The 21,298-nt window shown below is 39.6% G+C and overlaps 1 protein-coding gene across 3 annotated transcripts; it reads left to right on the forward strand.

The window, feature by feature from the left end:
* Positions 1-1,417: 1,417 nt before the first annotated feature.
* Positions 1,418-20,814, forward strand: taok1b (TAO kinase 1b). 3 transcript variants are annotated; one of them, XM_028030905.1, is made up of 22 exons: positions 1,418-1,569; positions 2,012-2,090; positions 8,629-8,888; positions 9,314-9,385; positions 9,754-9,855; positions 9,968-10,013; positions 10,109-10,205; positions 10,290-10,403; positions 10,841-10,932; positions 11,058-11,151; positions 11,385-11,466; positions 11,960-12,127; positions 12,318-12,524; positions 16,263-16,397; positions 16,474-16,710; positions 16,791-16,919; positions 17,027-17,110; positions 17,240-17,359; positions 17,438-17,677; positions 17,755-17,967; positions 18,762-18,944; positions 19,432-20,814. In XM_028030905.1, exons 3-22 carry the CDS (start codon positions 8,757-8,759, stop codon positions 19,930-19,932), a joined length of 3,048 nt encoding a protein of 1,015 aa, XP_027886706.1. In that variant the 5' UTR covers positions 1,418-1,569; positions 2,012-2,090; positions 8,629-8,756; the 3' UTR covers positions 19,933-20,814. The 3 variants fall into 3 exon arrangements, with proteins under 3 accessions (XP_027886706.1, XP_027886707.1, XP_027886705.1); XM_028030906.1 differs by lacking the exon at positions 2,012-2,090; XM_028030904.1 differs by lacking the exon at positions 1,418-1,569 and having other exon boundaries at positions 1,602-2,090.
* Positions 20,815-21,298: the final 484 nt, after the last annotated feature.

The following is a 21,298-nucleotide window of genomic DNA, read 5'->3' on the forward strand; positions in this document are numbered from 1 at the left end:
GAATACTGGTTTGTTATGGTAATATACATTTAGGCACTATAATCAATTATGAATATCTAATTGTTTGTGTAGTAAGAAGTTAGTGTAGTTAATATATTTTTTCTGCGACAGACTGGCGACCTGTCCGGGGTGTACCCCGCCTCTCGCCCGGAATGTAGCTGGAGATAGGCACCAGCAACCCTCCCGACCCCATTAGGGACGAGGGTGAACGGAAAATGGATGGATGGATGAATATATTTTTTCTGTTTGCTAGTTTGATTGTTTTTATAATCTTTACAAAAATGTTTACCCATTGCTTTTTCTATCCAAGACTTTCTAGACTATTATGTAAATATTTTTGACATCATATTTATAAAAAAAAAAAAATCTACTGGCAGTTTCAGTTTTAGAATTATAATACAGCAAGGCATTAAATTATTTATTTATTTTACACCAAATAATTCAATATCAGTCTTTGTACATGTAAACATCTATATAATATAACATGTTTCACAAATCAGGGCTGTATAAAGTGATCCATTCCTCTTTATCGATGCTAAAAGGCACTAAACGTCACATCCACAGAGGTTTCAGGGATTGGTGCCTCTGCAGCTGAACCATTAGCATCCTTTTGCATCAGTAGACTTCCTCGCCTGGATACAGACCACACAGGCAGGCCCTGATTCCCATCATCATGACAACAGGGATGCCAGACAACCAATCGAATCCCCGCTAAGCCTCTTCTGGAAGCTGATTGGTCCGCCTGCCTGCAGCCTGTTGTGGAATGTCCATCTTTAACCTCTCCGCTCCCGTTGCTGTCACCGCTTATCTTTTCTTAGCGTAGATTACAGCTATATATATATATATATATATTTCCCTACTGTGGAATGTAGCTTAGCGAACATAAAGTTGTTAATTAATGTTTTTTTTATGAATCAGTAATGAGTCTGAAAAATATTAAATTATGCCACAAGGATCAACATTCTGTCATTATTGGACAGAATGAGTCCGTATCATTAAAAACGTCATTCTAGATATCCAAAAACGTAAAATAAATAAATAAATTCACTATATTTCAGCTGACAGAGGTTAAGCTGCTGTTTACATTTTGCAGCATCACACAAGCTATCTTAGCACACATCATCATAATACGGATATTATTGTCAATTCCTGAATGAAGTAGTCATATTTTAATCACATGAGGCTATAGTTTATACGTTATTGTTTTTTTTTTTTTACCTTTGATGCTTGGATACAGAAATATGATCTGAAGAATATATGCTATAATATCGGTGTTGACGATTGGCTATTTATAGACGCCAGATTAAGACTGAAACGGTTAGTCAGGTTAGGGTCTCAGTGAGGGGCTGGAAGTGCATAAAACCAAACACACAGGCAAGTCACTCGTTTATCCTCTGCAGTAATAAGTGCCCCTGGACCCAATATCGTGTTGACAAGTCATTATGTGAATGGCTCTCCCTCCGCACGCCTCTGCTGGATGTCACAGCATCCATCGCCTGAACTGGGAGACCAGGGAGAGCGCTGCAGTCAGTCCCCGCATAAAGTGCAACACGATCCGCTCACGACCAGGTTAAATTCTTTGCTTCGACTCTGTTTTTTAAGAATCAGTCGCTTTCATTTTCAGTGGAAGGGAGGAGATTCTCTCTTCGCCGCCATTTTTAGAGAAACTTTGCTGGCTGCTGCCTGACGTTAGCAGCTAGCGGGTTTGGCCAGCCAGCCAGCTCCCAGTGACAGTTAACGCTTGGCTGTCGTTAGCCAGCTCGCAGCTTAGATAGCCTTGCTTTGCTTAAACTTGTTGTTATTCCTGCCGCCCGTGCCCGCCAGCACAGGCGAAAAGACACGAATATCGTTAATGTGGAGAAATAGGGAAGACTTGAAGCCAGCTAGTCTGTTCTGTGTTTGGGTAGGGCAGTTATGCGGTTTGGTTAGCGAATTAGCATTGCTATCTTTACAACTAGCAAAATTCCCACTTTGATTTCTCTGAACTGCATTGGCTGTCTGTGATTTTTAGCCACCCCAGGCTGCTGCGGGCAGGGTGACTGAATTGTTCACCTAATAACTCAACTCATGTGGATTTCCCCATTTACTTGGTGAGTCTAATTTTTTTTTTCCTATTAACGGTTGATGATTTTAGTTTTTACAACAGTTGTTTTTTTTTTTCTTCGGAGGCTTGTTTTCAACGCCTATTAGCATCCGGGCTAGCCAGTCAGATTTACTGCTATTCGCCTGCTAATAGAAAGTTACTGTCACAACTTATATCTTGTTTCTCTTCGACATATTTCATATTTCTCAATTTCGGCTTGTGTGGTGATCAGTTGATTGTATAACAAATCTTTGTTTCTGATGCCAACGTGAATCGCAGTTAACCTAAACATGCAGAGACACGGGCTAAAGAGCTAATTGGAGATGTAAATAATGGATGCAGCTCGCTTTATCAAATAAGTGTTAGCTGGATGCGGTTAGCTTGCTAATCCGCTTTATGCAGCGGTCGTTGCAAGCCGTGCCACTCCCTCGGTTTTGTTTTTGTCCAGTGTAGCCTTACGCTAACGTCAAGTCCAGTTCGGCTCTGGATGTGTTTTGTTTGGTTTGGGAAGTTTTCTTATCCACCAGAGGTACCATGAGTCATGGACTGCTGTGTGCGATTAATTGGTGACATCGGTCCTGGCTCCCATGTATATGTCGCACATAAGTTTGGTGTTATGGCTCAGGGCAGTGGAGGATAACCAATCAGTGCCCTAATGTCGCGTTAGAGCGACTGGCAGCGGATCCATCGGCAGCTGATGGCTGTTTTTTATGCGCTGACGTGAGTCGCATTCCTCAGCTTTGTGTTGATATTGCGTAACACGGGCTAGCACTCAGTAGGCTGCCCTTCTGCTGGCTTTATCTGGGACTTTATGTCGCTGAAGTTATGTATGACACGGTGGATCACCTGCATTAGGAGCATTGTTAATATAAATCGTGCATGGCAATACGTTGGGATTTGTAAACAGAGGATGGAGGCAGCTTAAATGTTATGTCAGTGGCTGGATAACCTCATGTACCTGAACACCCACACCGTGTTCTGTGCGCTGGATGGATATAAACCCAGTGAAGCCAGCACTGCAGTATGAGCAGCTCACCTGTAAACGGGTTTAATGCAGTCTTTATGCTAAAGTTCTTTTTTTTTTTTTTTTGGGTGATTTGTGCTCCTGTCATTTTTTTTCTTTCCATCACTGCATGATTGCTTCAAGTACAAGTGCTTTCAAAGGCTCTAACTAAAGCCCCTTTTAACGTTTTAATGTTTTACTTGCCAGTTTTGTATCAGAGGGCGCTGAATATGGACAAACAGCATGATGGATTTAAGTGTCTCCCAGGAAAAATGGATTAGACTCTGGAATAAAGCCTACCCTGCTTTTATTTAGCCATTGATAGTCTGCCTCTGCAGAGCAAATTGCTCCACAGGATGAGCCTCATAGTTTCCATAATATATGTGATTTTTGCACAGCATTTATAAGGCACATTAATCTTAACCCTACTGTGTTTTCCATGGTTTTTCATTTCAGTTGTTGTGCCTGATGACTGCTTCATTGTCTTCTGGTTTTAATGGTGTTGTTTACAGTGTAAAAGCAATGTTTTTTATTTTTAATTCAGTTTTTGTGATAAAAGTAAGCATAAGGAGCATTCTTATAAATTACATTATTCAGTGTAATTAAAAATACAGTTATAAAACCACAAAACCTTCTGGCGTAATCAATATTTTTTGGCTTGAAGGCCTTTTACTAAAATGTCAGTAGTTATTGGAGTCATCAGAATTATTAGTTTTCTCTCAGTCTATGGAGCATAGAGTAGTAGAGTGATAATACTGTTTAAAAAACAAAACTGTTGTTAAACTACAAGCAGCATATTTGTTAAGCATCTAGCTGCAGGCCAGCAACCACTTTGAGCATGTTATTTATTGCTCTATGAATAGTACAACAGTAAAAATGTTTTTAGTCCAACTAGTCAGCAGTCAGTCTGGATTTTTAAGGCTTTGTTTTATACTCAAAACACTGATTAATGAATTCCAGATAGCATTATTATAACAGTAACAATCAATGTGGAATAAGTAAGAATAATTGCAGCTTTTTTACAGGTAGATCATTTATGCAATTATTGTTTTGTACTTTTTGTGGAAACTGTGAAACCTTCATGTTAGTCGAGGCTTCAATAACCTTGAGATACTCTGAAAACCTCTTAGGTGTTCATGTCCACATGTCTATTGGTTTAGACCATATTTGTACTTTTTTTTCTTTGAATGACATAAATGTGACACTAGGATCAAGGACAAAAAGTATCAATCAGATTCTTGTATTCTTTTTATGCAGTTCAGGAAATATGCAGTGTAGAAAGTGAAATAATTATTTATAATTTGCTGTTTGATTTGCTTGCTACATACTTATTCACTTTACAGTGGGCATGGAAGATTGTAAAATTAGAAACTTTGAGTACAAAAAAAACATGGTCTCAATACATTAGCAGCAACAAGTGGGGAAGGGGCAATACTCTTTTAATGTATGTTCATTTATGGCTGGAGAATAAGTCAATAACATTAAAGACAGGTGATCAAAATCAATAAATAACACAGCTGACAGAATTTTCAATAATTTCACTGAAATCCAATCCAGAACTGCACAGCATTCTGGGGGATATAGGCAGAGGAAAGACTTCAGCTGCTCAATCACTCATGGCTAGTTAAGCTATGTTGGTACCATCAACTCACTCTTCGGTTGCCTAGCAACAACCTGCTGAGTAATTTGCACAGCAGCAGTTTCAGGTTTGCCACTGTGCCGCATAACTGCTTAAAAATAAAAAGCAACAGCAACAGAGTAGATTGAGAACTGTGGATAAAAGAAAAAAGGTCAAGCCACCAGTTAGGCAGGATTTCAGATATTTAAAACAAAAAACTAATCACTAATTATCTATCAACTGATATGATTCATTACAATATTGGAAAACTGTAGCAACTCGGGGACCTTTTAAATAAAATAACTTGAATCCATAGGATTCCAGTGAAATGAACATATTTGGAGTTTCAAGTCTTGATGAAGGTGTTGCATTTTTTAACTCGGCTTTCTGCAGTCCAGACACAGTTTAGCACATTGGTGATTTTACAGTGGTGCCATTTATTTTAGTTGCAGGAAGGTGGAATGGAGCCCGGTGGTTGAAATGTAGTGGCTTAAATCCTCTTAGCATTTGTCACTTCTTTCCTCTCCCATCACAGTCGTGACTGTAGCTGCAGAAACTGGGATGTGTCACTTTTTTGAATTTGGGGCGGGGGTGCTGGAGAGTTTTGACTTCCTCCCTTCAGTCAAGTCAACAATCTGTAATCAGTCTGAGAAGCAAGAGCGTGGACGCCCCACCCTCCATCTTGGGATAGGGATGTAGTGTGTGTGGGTAAGCTGTTTGGATAACAGCTCTCACGTAGATCCTGAAATTAAGATTTTCTCTGAACAAACAGCTGTAACGTTGCTGTGTTGCTTTTATTGAGCGCCTGCCTGATGATCAGTGAGTAATCCTACACCAACACTCAGTTTATTGATTGATGCCAGTACTGCTTGTGACTGGTGTTTCTTTTTTCTTTTTTACAAATGAACAGTTAAACATATCGTTTATTAATTTTACTAAACTCTTAAATGGGTTGGAAACACGTAAATAATGTAGCTTCGGTTTATAAATTAATATATTTTGCAATGAGAAGCTAGGAAATATTTCATGTGCATCAAGGCCAGTTTCATGAAGCTGATCAGTTTAGAAGACGAACAACCTAAGGGCATTTCTGTTTTGAATTATTTAGTATTGCAGCATTAAGCATCTCTCAGTGAGCATCTGTAGGAAAGGGTGTGTAGATAATATAGTTTATATGAATGAATGAAATAAAACATAATCAATATACAGCTGTTAGTCTTTAAAAACATTATCACGCTTTCTGAAGCATTCTGCTTGGTAACTTTTCATTAAAAACCAACTCCACAGTCTTAATATGTCAACATGCACAAAATAGTTTGTCAAAGATGTGAAAAAGGCCTAAAATAAATCCATCTTTTGTTTGAAAAACAGAAAACCAAAGCCTTGCATGTGAGCACATTTTTAAATAATTATTTCTTCAAAAAATTTATTTTTGCTCTTCACCAGGTGTTGACCTCCCAGCTGCCAACTTTTAGGCATTTTAATCTTTTGTAACAATTCACAATGAGGGAGACATCTTTGATGACTTGTTCTCGTTAGATCTGTGGTTCTTAATTTTTTCTTTATAACAAGAACCCCTTCAGTAGCTGCTATCGTATCCAAGAGGTGCTTTTCTACATCCTTTGTTTCATGCCAAGCCCACATCGATTTTGCCAAAAATCTGTCTTGGTCTCATTTGACCAAAGTACACGGCATCCTGTTGAAAGTCCCAGTGGAGTTGAACAAACTTGTTCACTCTTGTGTTGATGGGGCAGAAGAGGGTTTTCCTGAAATCTCTTCCAAACAACCGGTTGGCTTTTACTAGCTGACTTATTGACCCTAACATGTCATTTTTTACTGCAGTTCTCTAATAATGAGCTCTGGATGGGTGTTTTTTTTTTAATCTCTCCTACAGACTTGCTTGTTGTGTGTGGTGACAAGATAAAAATGGTTCCTTGTGCAACCTATTGGGCTGTTGCTAACAGAAAACAAGCCTCTGTGTCGCATTATATTTATATAGAAGGAAAAGAAGAAGTTGTAGATTTCTAAGTAGTGGTTCCTAGAAGCTCTGATCAGGTTAAAATAATCAATAAAAATACTTTTTTAAAGAGACTATTCTACTATTTTTACCAATGATTTTGTTTCCAATTTTAGAATGAATAAAACATATTTTAAGGCTTTTTATCTTGTCTGGATCTGCAACAGTAGTGCTCTTATAATTAACATTGTGTAGTTGTGTCCAAAAACTTTTTTATAATTACATCTAAAAATTAGATGTTACTCTAATTTCTAGAGTAGCATCTAAAAATTAGATGTACATCTTTGAGTAAATTCTTTAGACTAGTATTTTCTAATATTTTCAAAAGCCCATCAAATTTCAGAGTTGTTTATCCTTCGGCGATAATGTGAAGTTCTAATGAGATTCACTCTAGAAATCATTAAAAGCATTTATTTATTATCCACCTCTTCATGTCTTACTGACTCGTTCTCTGCGCTGCACCTTTCTCCTCTTCATCTTTTGCCTCTTCATTAGCCTCTTTGTTTATTTAACAGGACATAGAAAAGCAATTCACACAACTCATCAAATAATCATTTTCCTCTAGCTGTAAGAGGGGAAAAAATTCTGTGATTTTTATTTTGAACACACTGTTCCTCTGAGTAATTACACATGCATACACACACACACTGCAGTTGGGCACATCTCTTCCAGATTTAGTCTTGTGACTTTGTGCTCGGTGTTCTGTTTCATTGAGTGTGTGACAAACAGAGAAATGGCTGATTGTGCTTTAGCTTTTTTTTCTTTTTACTCTGTATGAGTATAATCTCAAAGTATCATACTGTTTTTGCTTCATGCTGGCTCATAAACTAAAATCCAGTGACCTTAGGACATAAAAGCAAGAGATGAGGATGTTTATCTGAAAGGACAATTTTTTTGTGTTGTACTTAGCGTTGTCCAGTTTTTGCAAGATTTAATTGTTTTATCTTTAAAATACATAACCTCAGTGAAAATCTCACCCTATAATTAAAGAAACTAAATAAATAAAGTGTGTCTGCAACCATCACCTGTAATGTTCTTGAATTGTGGTGGTTGGCCATTTAAAATCATCCAGAGGGCTGTGAATGGTCCACAGGCCACACTTTTAACCCCTCTGGTGTATAGAGTGTGTTGGCATGTAAAAGGTACCCACATTTTCTCAGAATATGAATAATATCCTACAGAGTTCATGTTATAACTGGAGGAAAGTTGATGAATTGCATTTAGAGAAGAGCTTGCATTCCTATTCATCTTGCTTCTCATTACTGTGGGCCGCCTCCTTGTTGTGGACACTAAATCAATCCTGCAATATTTGCATTGCCCCAGTCACGCCGGTAGCTTACAGATCTGCAGTAATTCCTGAAGCAGTCTAAACAGATGCGTTAGTGATGACTCTGTAGTTAGTTCATCATGCTATTGTCAGCAGCTGGAAGAATAACCAGCTATTTCAAATATTCACAGAGCTGCTGACATTTCTGAGGATACTGTTTGTTGTTTACTTTGATTATCTGAAGAGCTGATGCAGAATATTTCAGGACTTCCTTCAGCCATGCTGTCTCACGACTTGTTAATTATTGCATTGGAAGTATTTATGTGAAGCTGATTAGGAAAAACATCATCATAAAGATGTTAGAATGTCATTGTCAAACTGAGTCATCAGCCCAGTTTTTTGGCGTAAACAGTTTGAGCTTCAGCAGTTTGAGTTTAAGATGAAGAGATGTTCTGTCTGACTATTCTCACTGTGGATCACACCTTTTTGTTTTTTTTATCATCTCCGTTCAAATGCTGGCTTACTGACTCATCCTGCATATCTCCCTCTTTCTGTGCAAAATGAATGTTTTTTTGTTGTTTTCTTATTTCTCTTTGCCTTTTCTCACACCTCAATCCTCCTTTATCTTCTGTCTGTCCAGGTGCCCATGCGCTGACCTCCTCAGGCTCCCACATAGCTGCAAATGAATCTTCAGCTGCTTTGGTATAGCTCTGCGCCCAGATAGTCCCATCCCCTCTGTGCGGGCGATACGGGACTACGTAGACCAGGATGCCTTCCTCTGTGAGGGCGGGGAGCCTGAAGGATCCGGACGTGGCCGAACTGTTCTTCAAGGAAGATCCAGAGAAGCTTTTCTCTGACCTCCGAGAGATTGGTCATGGCAGCTTTGGGGCTGTCTATTTCGTAAGGCAACAATTATTTACACCCCCTGTACTTTGTGTACAATTGACTTTATCTTAGCAGTAAAAGGTTCTATTGAATAGGTATTTTACCTGCCAAATTAAGCCAACAGGGGATTCAAACACAGCCTATAGCGTGTTTTCCATACATTACTGTTTTAGATTTTAGCAGATAAGTGTCGCAGGAGAAGCTATGTCCTGTTCAGTAAAGCTTGACTGATCTAATCACATCCGTCCATGAAGGAGTTTAATTACATCAAGTTTCTGTGACTTTCCTGATGTTTCACAGCTGACTGCAGTTTCTAAATGATCCTTACTCTGTTGGCGCAAACAAAGACCTTGTTGTTGAGATTAATGTACAGAAAGTTAAAGGGCAAACACATGTTTCGTTTGAACTGCGAATCAACAGATGTGCTTTTTGTTTCCCAGGCACGGGATGTGCGAACAAATGAGGTGGTGGCAATTAAAAAGATGTCCTACAGCGGCAAACAGTCTAACGAGGTAAGACACATTTCTTTTCTTTTCTTTTTTTTGTTACACAATCTATTTTCATAAATAAAACAAGGCTATTGGGCAGTCTGGAAAGATATAAAAATTTCCAGTTGTGAATAAATATATTAAGATGACACAAGAATGAAGAAAAATATTTTGATTTCCAGACATTAAATGAAAATGTAGAAAATCTCAGTTTGTTTCACCAATTGAAGTTCGGATTAAGTGCAGTGCTGAGGTTTGAGATGTCGCTTTGTATCTCCCAAAGTTGACACCCATTTCTGCTGTATGTATCATATTGTTTTTGCTTCATGCTCCTGCAGCCATCTCTGAGCAGACAGCTGATAAAAGCGTTGAACCTGTTTTGTCTCCCGCAGAAATGGCAGGACATCATAAAGGAGGTGAAGTTTCTCCAGAGGATCCGACACCCTAACAGCATAGAATACAAAGGATGCTACCTTCGTGAGCACACAGCATGGGTAAGTTATTTATTTCCATGAACTGAATTTGATTAAATGTCACCTTTTTGTATAATCAATCATTTATTGGTGTATGTGTGGAGGAATTGTTATGATCGATGCTTGTTTTTAGCTGGTGATGGAGTATTGCCTTGGCTCAGCCTCTGACCTGCTTGAAGGTGAGCTAAAGTACAAAAAAATATTTCTGGCTGCTTGTTTACCCTGATTAGAAAGTCAGAATCATTACCTTTTAATATTTTTCATTCTGCTACAGTCCATAAAAAACCTTTACAAGAAGTTGAGATTGCTGCCATTACACATGGTGCTCTGCAGGGGCTGGCGTACCTTCACTCCCACAACATGATCCACAGGTGAGGGATTTCACATGATGCAGGTTTATTTGTGTTCACAGTACGTCACTGAATGGTCTCCGTCGCTCTGCTTTTATGTTTCAGGGATGTGAAAGCGGGTAACATCCTGCTGACTGAGCCTGGCCAAGTCAAGCTGGCAGACTTTGGCTCCGCCTCCATCGCCTCACCTGCCAACTCCTTTGTGGGAACGCCATATTGGTAAGTAAAAATAAGTTACATGCACCTAAACTGCCTGCTAAGTTTGAACATAAATAAAAAAAGATTCTCTCCGCCCCCTATAAAAAATAAAAATAGTCTTTGCAGTTTATTTTGATCTCCACAGTAGATTTGACTGTAAAAAGAGTTTACCTGTGTTTGCATATTCATGCTAAAGGCTACCAACTCCTGTAGTCAAATCTGACTCTCCAGTTTCTCCTCACAGCAGCTTAAACTCCAAATTTAAATATTAACACGTCAGTGGGAAATATGATGGAAAAGAACATCTTAACTTTGCCACAAAAAAGCTGTTTTGTTTTTTGTGTGCGTGTTTCTTTAAATTCTGTCACATAAAGATAAAACAAAGGATGTCAAACAACAAAGTGTGATGGAAGCATCTCATAGATTTATTGTGAACTCTGATTTGTTCTTTTCCCCAGGATGGCCCCGGAGGTGATTCTAGCTATGGACGAGGGCCAGTATGACGGGAAAGTGGACGTCTGGTCCTTAGGCATTACCTGTATAGAATTAGGTATGTCACAACACTTCTTTAGTGTAGACCAGCAGTTCTCAAAGTGTGGGACGTGTCCCTGAGGAGCTTTATCTGATATTTTCACCCCGTAACTTAGGTATGTTGTCTGACCATTTCTTTTTCAGCGGAGAGGAAGCCGCCATTGTTTAATATGAATGCAATGAGTGCCTTATACCACATAGCGCAGAATGAGAGCCCCACACTGCAGTCCAGTGAATGGTGAGCACTGTTTTTTATTTTTATCTTCATGTATGTAAAATGATCTATAATGAAAACACAAAGGAACAATGTATGTGTTGAACTTATTAGATCAAAGCATCTTTGCACTCAAGAGTACTTGTGTTTGCGTTTTATTGTCGTCACTCAGGGAAACGTTGTATTTTTAGTGTTGATACTTTGATTTGATAGATTCTGTTTAGTTTTGATCTTCTGTCTTTTCACCTTTATTCCAGGACGGATTACTTTAGAAACTTTATTGATTCTTGCCTTCAGAAAAATCCTCAAGACAGGCCACATTCTGACGACATGTTGGGTGTAAGTACACACACAACCAGTACGATTTTACACTGTTGATAAATCTTTTTTTTCCCTGTTGGAAGTTTTGCTCTCTCTCATTCTCTTCCAGCTTTAATGCACTGCACATGTGTCACAGAAACTACAGTTTTCTTTTAAAAAGCTTCTTGTGTCTTTCTTCGAGTTGATTTTAAACACCACACTGAGACCTGAAATGACTGACTTTGAGTCTTCTTCACTCATTCATTCATCAGAAAAAGATCTTTGATTTTTTTTTGTGATCTTTTGGTCATTGGTCAGAGCTAAACTGAAAATCTGCAAGTGATTTATTGATTCTTCTTGAATTTTTATCTGCTTTCATCATTAGAAACAATTTGTGCCTTAAGATTTTGGTGTTTAAATTGGTTTTATCTTTGTTCTATTATTCCTCACTGTCATTTGTCCTACTTGGAGTTACTGTGACTCGTGTATTTATTCCAGTTTATTTCTCCTTCCTTGTCATTCTGCCCTCCAGCACGCGTTTCTCCAGCGTGAGCGTCCAGACTCTGTGTTGATGGATCTCATTCAGAGAACCAAGGATGCAGTTCGGGAGCTGGACAACCTGCAGTACCGCAAGATGAAGAAGATCCTCCTTCAGGAGGCTCACAATGGGCCCACCACTGAAGCCCAGGATGGAGATGAGGTCCGTTGGAGGATTTTGTTTCTGAAGCTCTGTATTTGCTCCTTCATTTAGAGCAAATAATTAAGCATATGCTGGTTTCTGTGCATGTCTGTCCCTCTTCGTACTTTCTGTGCCTCTTGGTCTTTCTTTTGTCTCTTCTCGCTCTCTCTCCCTTGCTTTCTATCCGTGTGCTCTGTCCGCTCTGCTACAGGACCTGGAGCTCGGCGGAGGTCGCACAGGAACGGTGAACAGCGTCGGCAGCAATCAGTCCATCCCCAGCATGTCCATCAGCGCCAGCTCCCAGAGCAGCTCTGTCAACAGCCTGAACGAAGCAGCACAGGACAGCCGCAGTGAGCTGGACCTGATGGACGGAGACCACACGGTCATGTCCAACAGCTCCGTGATACATGTCAAACCGGTGGGTAGAGGGACACTAAACTTTGTTAAATCATCTTATAACCTCAATATACATATTGGAAATTCTGATCGCCAATGAACACAGGATATATTTAACAAGTAAAAACTGTTAAACAGTATGTTTACCTCTTTGGACCTAAGGTTCATATTCTCAAAAACTGAAAGTAGGTCCTAGGGACGTCATTTTAGGATAAATAGCTGAATTTCTGAAATGTTAAGATTTTTCATAGAATAGAAAAGCATCTTAGGCCTTAAGAGAGCTCTTAATATGTCAACATGTCAGGAGTAGTGAGGAAAACCTTTACTGAACCAAAGAATGTCTTAAGCAACAAATATGGCAGGAAGTAAATATTCTCTATAAAATGAAAAGGGCTGTGCAGACAGCAAGTGCTGTACGTTGATGCTGAATGGCAATTGATTCAATTTGTCATAGTTTTATCATTATGACACACTCTTCTTAATCCAGTCTAGATTGTACATTTAGTTGATTTCTATCAACTGATTACTGGAGGCATATTGGTGCTTTTATGTCTTATTTTTCGTCCAGTATCATCCAACCAAACCTTATTGATTTAAGACTCAAGAAGTAAAAGTTATATTTAATTTCTATTGTTAAAACCATGTAGTTTAGATGATGAGATACAAGTTTTCTTTTTTGGCGACATTTGGTCCACACTCCTTACTTATTGGTGGCCATAATGCTCCATTACATTGTTTGCCAACCACAATTAAAAAACAAGTAGAAGAAGAATAAAAAACAATCTCCGTTTCTAGAGGACGGCATCACACCAACGGGGTCTAACACCTTTCTCACCAAGGTATTATTTCTGTCATCTCCTTGCTCAGAGTGGCTCTCGGCTGACTGAATTGCTGCTAAGCTATGACTTATTGGCAGGAATTTTTAGGCTAAGATGGGAGCGCTCTGTGATCCTTTGAGAGTACAAGCCCAAATTTGTAGAGTACAAGAAAAGTAGTCGCTCTCTTGGCAGATTCTCCCACCTCAGATGTACGTAGATATTTGAAGGTGATCGGCTCTGACAGTGAACTACACTGTTTCCATTTTCCAATGCCAGATTGAGCTGCACCTTATCAACCCATCTGCTGTGTTCCTGGGTCCTTATCGTATTTCTTCCTTTTTTACAATTATGCAATATTTTATGTTTGACTATCACAGAACTGCTTGATAGGAAATCTTGCGATGGTGATAATTTTGGTAAATATTGGAGTGACGATATGAGTTGCCACATTGCCTCCAGCGCTGCCTGGACCTTTAGTGTTTTAGACACTTCCATCTGTGTTTGGTGTTGGTAGCAACGGCAATGACACTCCATCGAACAGGCCTAATATAATACTGACTTTGTTTATATTGTGCTAGCCAATAAATGTTGGATTTCTAAATGCAAACTGATGAGATGACTACATATCTGTAACATGTTGAGCAGCCTTTGCCTCTTAGTTAAAATCCAGATTAAATTCTTTGAATTTTATTGTCAAGGCTTGACAATGTGGAAAAAAATTAAGTTTTAATATTTGCAGTATGTAAACTGCTTTCAGTGGAGAGAGTTTATTTTGTTCTTACTAGGGCTGCATCTTCTTTTAATTATATTTCTTTAGTGTTCCTTTTTTTTTTTTTATCAAATATTGACTTCACTTTTTCACTTTAAGGAACTTTAAAGAACCTAAAATAATTTCCAAACAAAATGGAAATGTTGCTTTAAGTGGCTGTTTTTTTTCTGCCATTTTTTGTTTCCATGAATAATTTGGGCACAGAGACCGATGTGAAATGTTTGTCACTTTGTTTCTCAGTCTTCAGTTTAGCCTACATTATCTGTCCTGTTGTGAAAAGCTAATGGCTCTGTAATGTCCGCCCACTCGTGGCCTGTTCTTTCAAACAAGGTGATGTTAGAAAATCAGAGCTGTGCATTGTCGTCGTTTCAGTCCAGGCTTTTTGTGGCTCTACAGCAGTAAATTGTTACACAATATGTCTCAAAATGCAGCAGTTTCCATGCGGTGCCTTTATCGTCTAGAAGTTTTTCTCTTTTTGTCTTGTTTGAACTAAAAGTGTCAACATTTTGGTGGATTTGATATAATAAATCAAAACAAAAAAGCATAGAATTGGATCAGAATAGATTAAAAAAAAAATTACAAATAAAACCCGGAAGGTGTGACGTGCTCCTTTTTTAATCCTCTAGAGAAAATAATAAACTCTCGTGAAGCTAATTGCCTTCAAAGTCAGCTAATTAGTAAATAGGATCCACCTGTGTGTAAGTAAATCTATAAATCCAGCTGTTGCGTGAAGGCCTCCAACGTTGGATGAAAATGAGAACAATTTGAATCAGTGACGTTTGGAACGTCACTCAGCACTGTGCAGTTTGTTCACAGAACCAACTGCAGTGTAGCTAAGCTAACAGCGTAGCTAAGCTAACAGGCTTGGAAAGGAACATGTTAAAGGTAATTCAGTCATTTGATTGAGGTGTGTTGGACCAGAGATCTAAAAGTAGCAGGACTGATGATTTGTTTTGCCCCATTTTACCCTCGATTCCCAGTTAGGGAAACTTCTGCATCAGTTTACAGTAATGAGGGCAAGTTGGCACAAAAATCTGTTGACATGAGAGAGGCTGAATGAAGCCTATTCGCCAAGTTAGTGGGGGAATTGATCAGACCCCACCTCAGTCATACAAACGTTTTTTTTTTTACCCCTCCAGGGGGTCTTTTGTGGGCTCTAGTGTCCCTTATATGATAGTAGGCTGACAGGAAACAGGGAAGGAGAGGGGGGAAGACATGCGGCAAATGTCGTCGGGTCCGGGAGTCGAACCCGTGACGGCCACGTCGAGGACTCAAAGCCTCCAAATACGGGTCGCGCTAACCGCTACGCCACCACGGCACGCCCGTCATACAAACATGTTTGAAACCAAATAGTGATGAAAGAAAGCAAAACCTAAAATAACAGAAAACCCCTTAAATATTTAGGACTATAATGTAGTAAATAATGGAAGATGTTTATTAAAATAAGCCAAGCAATCCAAGTTTTGAATAAAGAAGTAAATATATTCTTAAATTAAAAATTGTCAGCAAAATAAATGTGTTTAGTTTAGGCTTAATTTAGAGAATTGACATTTCTGAATTTTTTTCAAGTTATAATTAAGTTAATTATCACAAATTCACAAATACACTTTATTTATGCAGTTCAGTCCAAACAATATACCAACAACCTAACTTGGAAAAAAGATTCCTCCCAAACATTCAATACGAGGCAACACTATCCAAATAAAACTTTCTTTTGAGACATTTGTGGGTTAAACCTAAAGTGTTTTTAATTGCTTTGTTTATTTTATGGGGAGAGTAACAGAAATACAGTTTGATTTCTCAGAACATTCTTTAGTAGAACCACTTACTGCTTTGTTTGTTTAGCCTGTGAAAGCTGAAGAAATATGAATACTTTAGTGGGCCACTGCATGGCTCAGATTATGTAATTAGTTAAATTTATTGAGCACATCCATCTATTCATCATCGTCTGCACCAGCTTATCCTTGAAGGGTTGTGGTCACAATGAAAACCTTCTGAGTGTGACTTTTAGGAGCCAGCAGAGGGCGCACTAACCCTAAATTAGGTAGTTTTGGAAATTTGGCATGTCAAAACGAAATGCTACAGTAATCTAAATGTGTTTTATATATTGTGTAATACTCTTATTCATAGTTTCTAAGCAAAAGGATGATTTTTATTTTTGCCCTTTATCCAGGAGGAAGAGGAGAGTCTTTCTGGGGAGCAGGCAGCCAGCAGTCAGCCCACTGAGCCACAGCCGGCACCGGCTCAGGCCCCGAGGAAGCACTACCGCAACAGAGAGCACTTTGCCACCATACGCACAGCGTCACTTGTAAGACCACCCTCTCTCTTCTTCTCCTCTCTCTCTGAATTCTCCTGCTGTTCTCATCATGGACGACGTCTTGCAGGTGACGCGTGAGATGCAGGAACACGAGCAGGACTCAGAGCTACGGGAGCAGATGTCGGGTTACAAACGGATGAGAAGGCAGCATCAGAAGCACCTGATGGCCCTGGAGAACAAGCTGAAAGGAGAGATGGATGAGCACCGGCTGAGGCTGGACAAGGAGCTTGAGAGTCTGAGGAACAATTTCACTCAGGAGATGGAGAAGCTGCTGAAGAAACACCAGGCTGCACTGGAGAAAGATGTACGTAACCAAGCTGAAGCTAATTATTATGTTACAAGCCGTTATTTATGTTATATTTATTTATTTTTTATGTGATTTAGCTGAAGACCTTTGCCAACGATGAGAAGAAGTTCCAGCAGCACATCCAGGTTCAGCAGAAGAAGGAGCTGAGCAGCTTTTTGGAGTCACAGAAGCGAGAATATAAACTACGCAAGGAGCAGCTAAAAGAGGTAACCCTTCAAATGCTTTTTTTTACTTCTGATTATTATTGATCAGTTGGAATAATATGTCAATGTAAATGTTTATCCGGATGAACTAAATGATATCTGTATGACAGGAACTTAGCGAGAACCAGTCAACTCCCAAAAAGGAGAAGCAGGAGTGGCTGTCTAAACAGAAAGAAAACATTCAGCACTTTCAGGTGAGTACTGCAAAGGCACCTTGGAGATTATGTGCTTTTTAAAAAATAACGTAAAGGATAAGCTCTGCAAGGTTTGTGGGAGTTGAGTTCCTGTTTGTGTTTCATGACGTGTTTGTCCGATTATTGCAGGCGGAAGAAGAGGCCAACCTTCTGAGGAGACAGAGGCAGTACCTGGAGCTGGAGTGTCGGCGGTTCAAACGTAGGATCCTCATTGCCAGACACAATGTGGAGCAGGATTTGGCAAGAGAGGTACATAAAGGCATTTAAATATAAACGCCGCTTTTAGCTTATTTCTTTGTTTGAACGACCTATCACAACTCTTACTAGGAGCTGAACAAGCGGCAAACACAGAAGGACTTGGAACATGCGATGTTGCTCAGGCACCATGAGTCCATGCAGGAGCTGGAGTTCAGGCATCTGGCGACCATCCAGAGGGCGCGCGCCGACCTGATCCGGACCCAGCACCAGACGGAGCTCACCAACCAGCTAGAGTACAACAAGAGGAGGGAGAGGGAGCTGAGGCGCAAGCATGTCATGGAGGTCCGGCAGCAGCCCAAGAGCCTCAAGGTACAAGGATCAGGGCAGAGCTTCTTTTCTGAACAAACAATCAACCTAAAAACCAACTACTCTTCTTCCATCTTTAGTCCAAGGAGCTTCAGATCAAGAAGCAGTTCCAGGATACGTGTAAGACGCAGACCCGGCAATACAAGGCCCTCAGGAACCACCTCCTGGAGACCACGCCCAAATCTGAGCACAAGGCCGTCCTGAAGAGGCTGAAGGAGGAGCAGACCAGGAAGCTGGCCATCCTGGCCGAGCAGTACGACCACTCCATCAACGAGATGCTCTCCACCCAGGCGGTGAGCGTCTGCTTATAGCTTAACTGATCAAATCCTGAAACGGGAAAAAATTCTTGATTAATCGGATTAATCTATTATTGAAAGAATCGTCAACTAATTTAGAAATCGCTTAATCGTTAACTAGAGGATACAGACTCAAAAAAATTGCCATTTGTTGAAAGAACACCACAGTCAGAGCAGTAATTAAACCAAAATTGTACAAAAATATATACACTTTGCATTTAAGGTAATAAAAAAAAAGCTTTCTGTGAATATGTTCTATCCAGATCTTCTCCAGTGGCGTTGTGTGAGCTTCACCTTTTACAATAAAAAAAATATAATACCTACACTGTAGTATTATTGATTCAAGCAGAAAAAGCTGAGCTTAGAGATATTGTTAGTAGTATTTTTTTTGTTGCATATGCATTCTCTGCAACAAATGATCAAGCATTCACTAAATAAATGTTGTTCCATTTTAGGCAATAAAATTTTGTTTTTTTATTCAATTCAAATTACTTATATAGCGCCAATTCAAAACAAATGTAATCTCAAGAAGAAGAAGAATTACTTTATTCATCCCAGCAGGGAAATTATTTAAATTATTTCATTATTTAAAAAATTATTTCAATTCAATTATACATATATGCATTCAAGTTATTTATTTTATCCACTAAATCATCAGAATAATCAATAACTTAAGTAATGGACAGTTGCGACCCTGATTTTTATGTATTTGTTGCTTGTTTACTATCAGGCGGATTAATGTGTCAGCAAATGGTTTACTTCTTCTCTCTCTGTGATGCGGCCGCCCCCAGCTGCGGCTGGACGAGGCTCAGGAGGGCGAGTGTCAAGTTCTGAGGATGCAGCTGCAACAGGAGCTGGAGCTTCTCAATGCCTACCAGAGCAAGATCAAGATGCAAACAGACGCGCAGCACGACAAGGAGAGGCGGGACCTGGAGCAGCGGGTGTCGCTGCGGAGGGCGCTGCTGGAGCAGAAAGTAAGCAAAGTTCTGCGTTTGTTGGGAAATTAATGAAGGTGCACGTTTGTGAACACTGCAAAAACACAAAATTTTACCAAGCATTTCTTGTGCAAACACTGTGGCACATTTGAAATAAGCAAAACTAGCTTACAAGTAGTTTTTCATCAAAAAATAGCGGAGGGTTTAAAGTCAAAATTATTGACTTGTTTTAAGTCAATAATTCCTTAATAATGATGAAAAAGTACATGTTAGAAGTACTAATAATATGGAAAAATTTCTTGTTCCACTGGTAGATTATTTCACTCATAGCTAATACTTTTTCATCAATATTAAGGAATTATTGACTCAAAACAAACTTCTGTTTGCTGGAAAGTTACTTATAAGCTAGTTTTGTTTTATTTAAGTGTACTAAGATATATGCAGTACAAACTAGACCAAAGATACTTGTTAGGTTTTAATGTTTTTTGTTCTGTTTTGTTAACCATATTTTTTTTGTCCCCCTCAGATTGAAGAGGAAATGCTTTCCCTCCAGAACGAGCGCTTGGAGCGAATCCGCTCACTGCTGGAGCGCCAGGCTCGGGAGATCGAGGCCTTCGACTCGGAGTCGCTGCGGCTGGGCTTCAGCAACATGGTGCTCACCAACCTGGCCCCAGACTCCCAAGGAGGCTGGGGGGGCGGAGGTGGTGGAGGAGGCCAAGGAGGTCAGGGGGGAAGCCAGTGGCCCGGAGGTGGTGGAGGAGGCAGCCATCACAGTCACCACCAGGGGGGCTCCAGTTCGCAGCAGCCCTGGGGCCACCCCATGCTTGCAGGTGGCCCGCCGCCCTGGAGCCTCCACCATCCCGGAGGAGGGAGTCAGAGAAGTAGTCAGGGAGGCGCAGGAGGGGTGAGGAACAGCCCGCAGGCTATGAGGAGGACGTCATCGGGGGGGAGGAGTGAACAGGGCATGAGCAGGAGCGCCAGCATCACCTCTCAGATCTCCAACGGTTCCCACCTGTCATACACCTAAAAACACAAGAAACACAGTCACTGTAACTAAAACACACACACAAAAACACGCACACTCACAAAGTGCATAGCACAGATAGGTCATATCCCACAATGCACCTGACCATGCAGACTGGTGAGACTGGCCAGTCTTTGGAAACCCATCAGAGCTGAAACCAAGCTGCAGCTTCTGAATGCCATTCCCAGTGTGCCACTGCAGCCAATCAGCTCCATTCAGCTCAGTCTGCGTTGCCATTCAGCCGCCATTTTCACCATAGAGTTTCACCAGAGAGGTCAGTTTGCAGCAGGTTCTATTATTTGTAAGGGACTAGTTGATTGAGGCAGAAGTTTGCACAATAAATCTTCTCGTGAGGAAAAAGTTGCTGCTTTAACTGGAGTTACATAAATCCTTGTGAGATCCGGTCAAAACACTCAAAAAGACTGAAGTTATTGACGTGCTCTTAGATAAATGTTTGGAAGGCAGAAGAGTCGACAGAGTAGAGAAAATTTAAAGGAGGGAAAAAATGAAAGTCGTGTGTTGGTATCAACTGGGGAATTTTCTATGCAGACAAGTCTGTGGAAGTTTGGATTTACTTTAAGCATTTTCCAGATTTAAAGAAGTAAAAAAGCTTTGAAAAATGTTTGATTTTACAGATTTTATTCCATGTTCTGTTTTCTGCAAGATAATTAAGAATTGAAGTTCATAAAAAACACTTACGTTGATTTTGATTACATTTACAACTTGAATTGTTAATCAATTTGATTTTCATGGCCTTATGAAATAATCAAAATCAATTAAAAGTTATTTCCTTAAACTTCTGTTTTTCTAAAAGCAACTAGATAAAAAAAAAACTCTAAAAGAAATATAGGGGATTACAAAGAGCCAGAGATTTATAGGTTAAAATAACACGCATTAAAAAATAAAAACAAAAATCTAAATGTGCTTTTTTTGGCTACTAAGTATTTTTGGAACAATATTTTAATCCGAATCTATGTTTTTTTTTAAACTAGGTTTGGACAAGATTACATATTTTGCAGAATATGTTTAAATGTTCAGAAAACCTTTGAAATTGGAGTCTGGAAAAGTTTCAGTTTTAAATAAGAAAGCCATGGCAACAGCCTGAGTGAATGCTTCGAGGTAGGAGTTATTTGTAGAGACTTGAGGCCGGTTTCCAATGTTTCATCTTTGTCGACCTTTGACCTGCTTATACGGATCTCAGTCCATTGTCTTTGAGAACGACATTTAAAAACTGTATTTAAAGTATTTTGGTTTTTTTACCCAGAGCTCCTTATTTGTTTATATTCTCATGTTGTACTGTGAGAGAGCAGTTGTTGTAAAACGGGGTTTTACTCATTTGAAGTTACTAATTTAAAGACAAGTTGGTGTG

The sequence above is a fragment of the Xiphophorus couchianus genome, chromosome 11 (assembly GCF_001444195.1).
Source record: "Xiphophorus couchianus chromosome 11, X_couchianus-1.0, whole genome shotgun sequence".
In the NCBI taxonomy this organism is placed as follows: domain Eukaryota; kingdom Metazoa; phylum Chordata; class Actinopteri; order Cyprinodontiformes; family Poeciliidae; genus Xiphophorus; species Xiphophorus couchianus.

What these genes read in the sequence shown, in the direction of transcription:
- taok1b (XM_028030905.1), top strand. Translation starts at nt 8,757, where the DNA reads ATGCCTTCCTCTGTGAGGGCGGGGAGCCTGAAGGATCCGGACGTGGCC. An exon ending in GCAAGGAGCAGCTAAAAGAG is followed by an intron (nt 16,920 to 17,026) that starts GTAACCCTTCAA and finishes TCTGTATGACAG; the next exon opens with GAACTTAGCGAGAACCAGTC. An exon ending in AGATGCTCTCCACCCAGGCG is followed by an intron (nt 17,968 to 18,761) that starts GTGAGCGTCTGC and finishes GGCCGCCCCCAG; the next exon opens with CTGCGGCTGGACGAGGCTCA.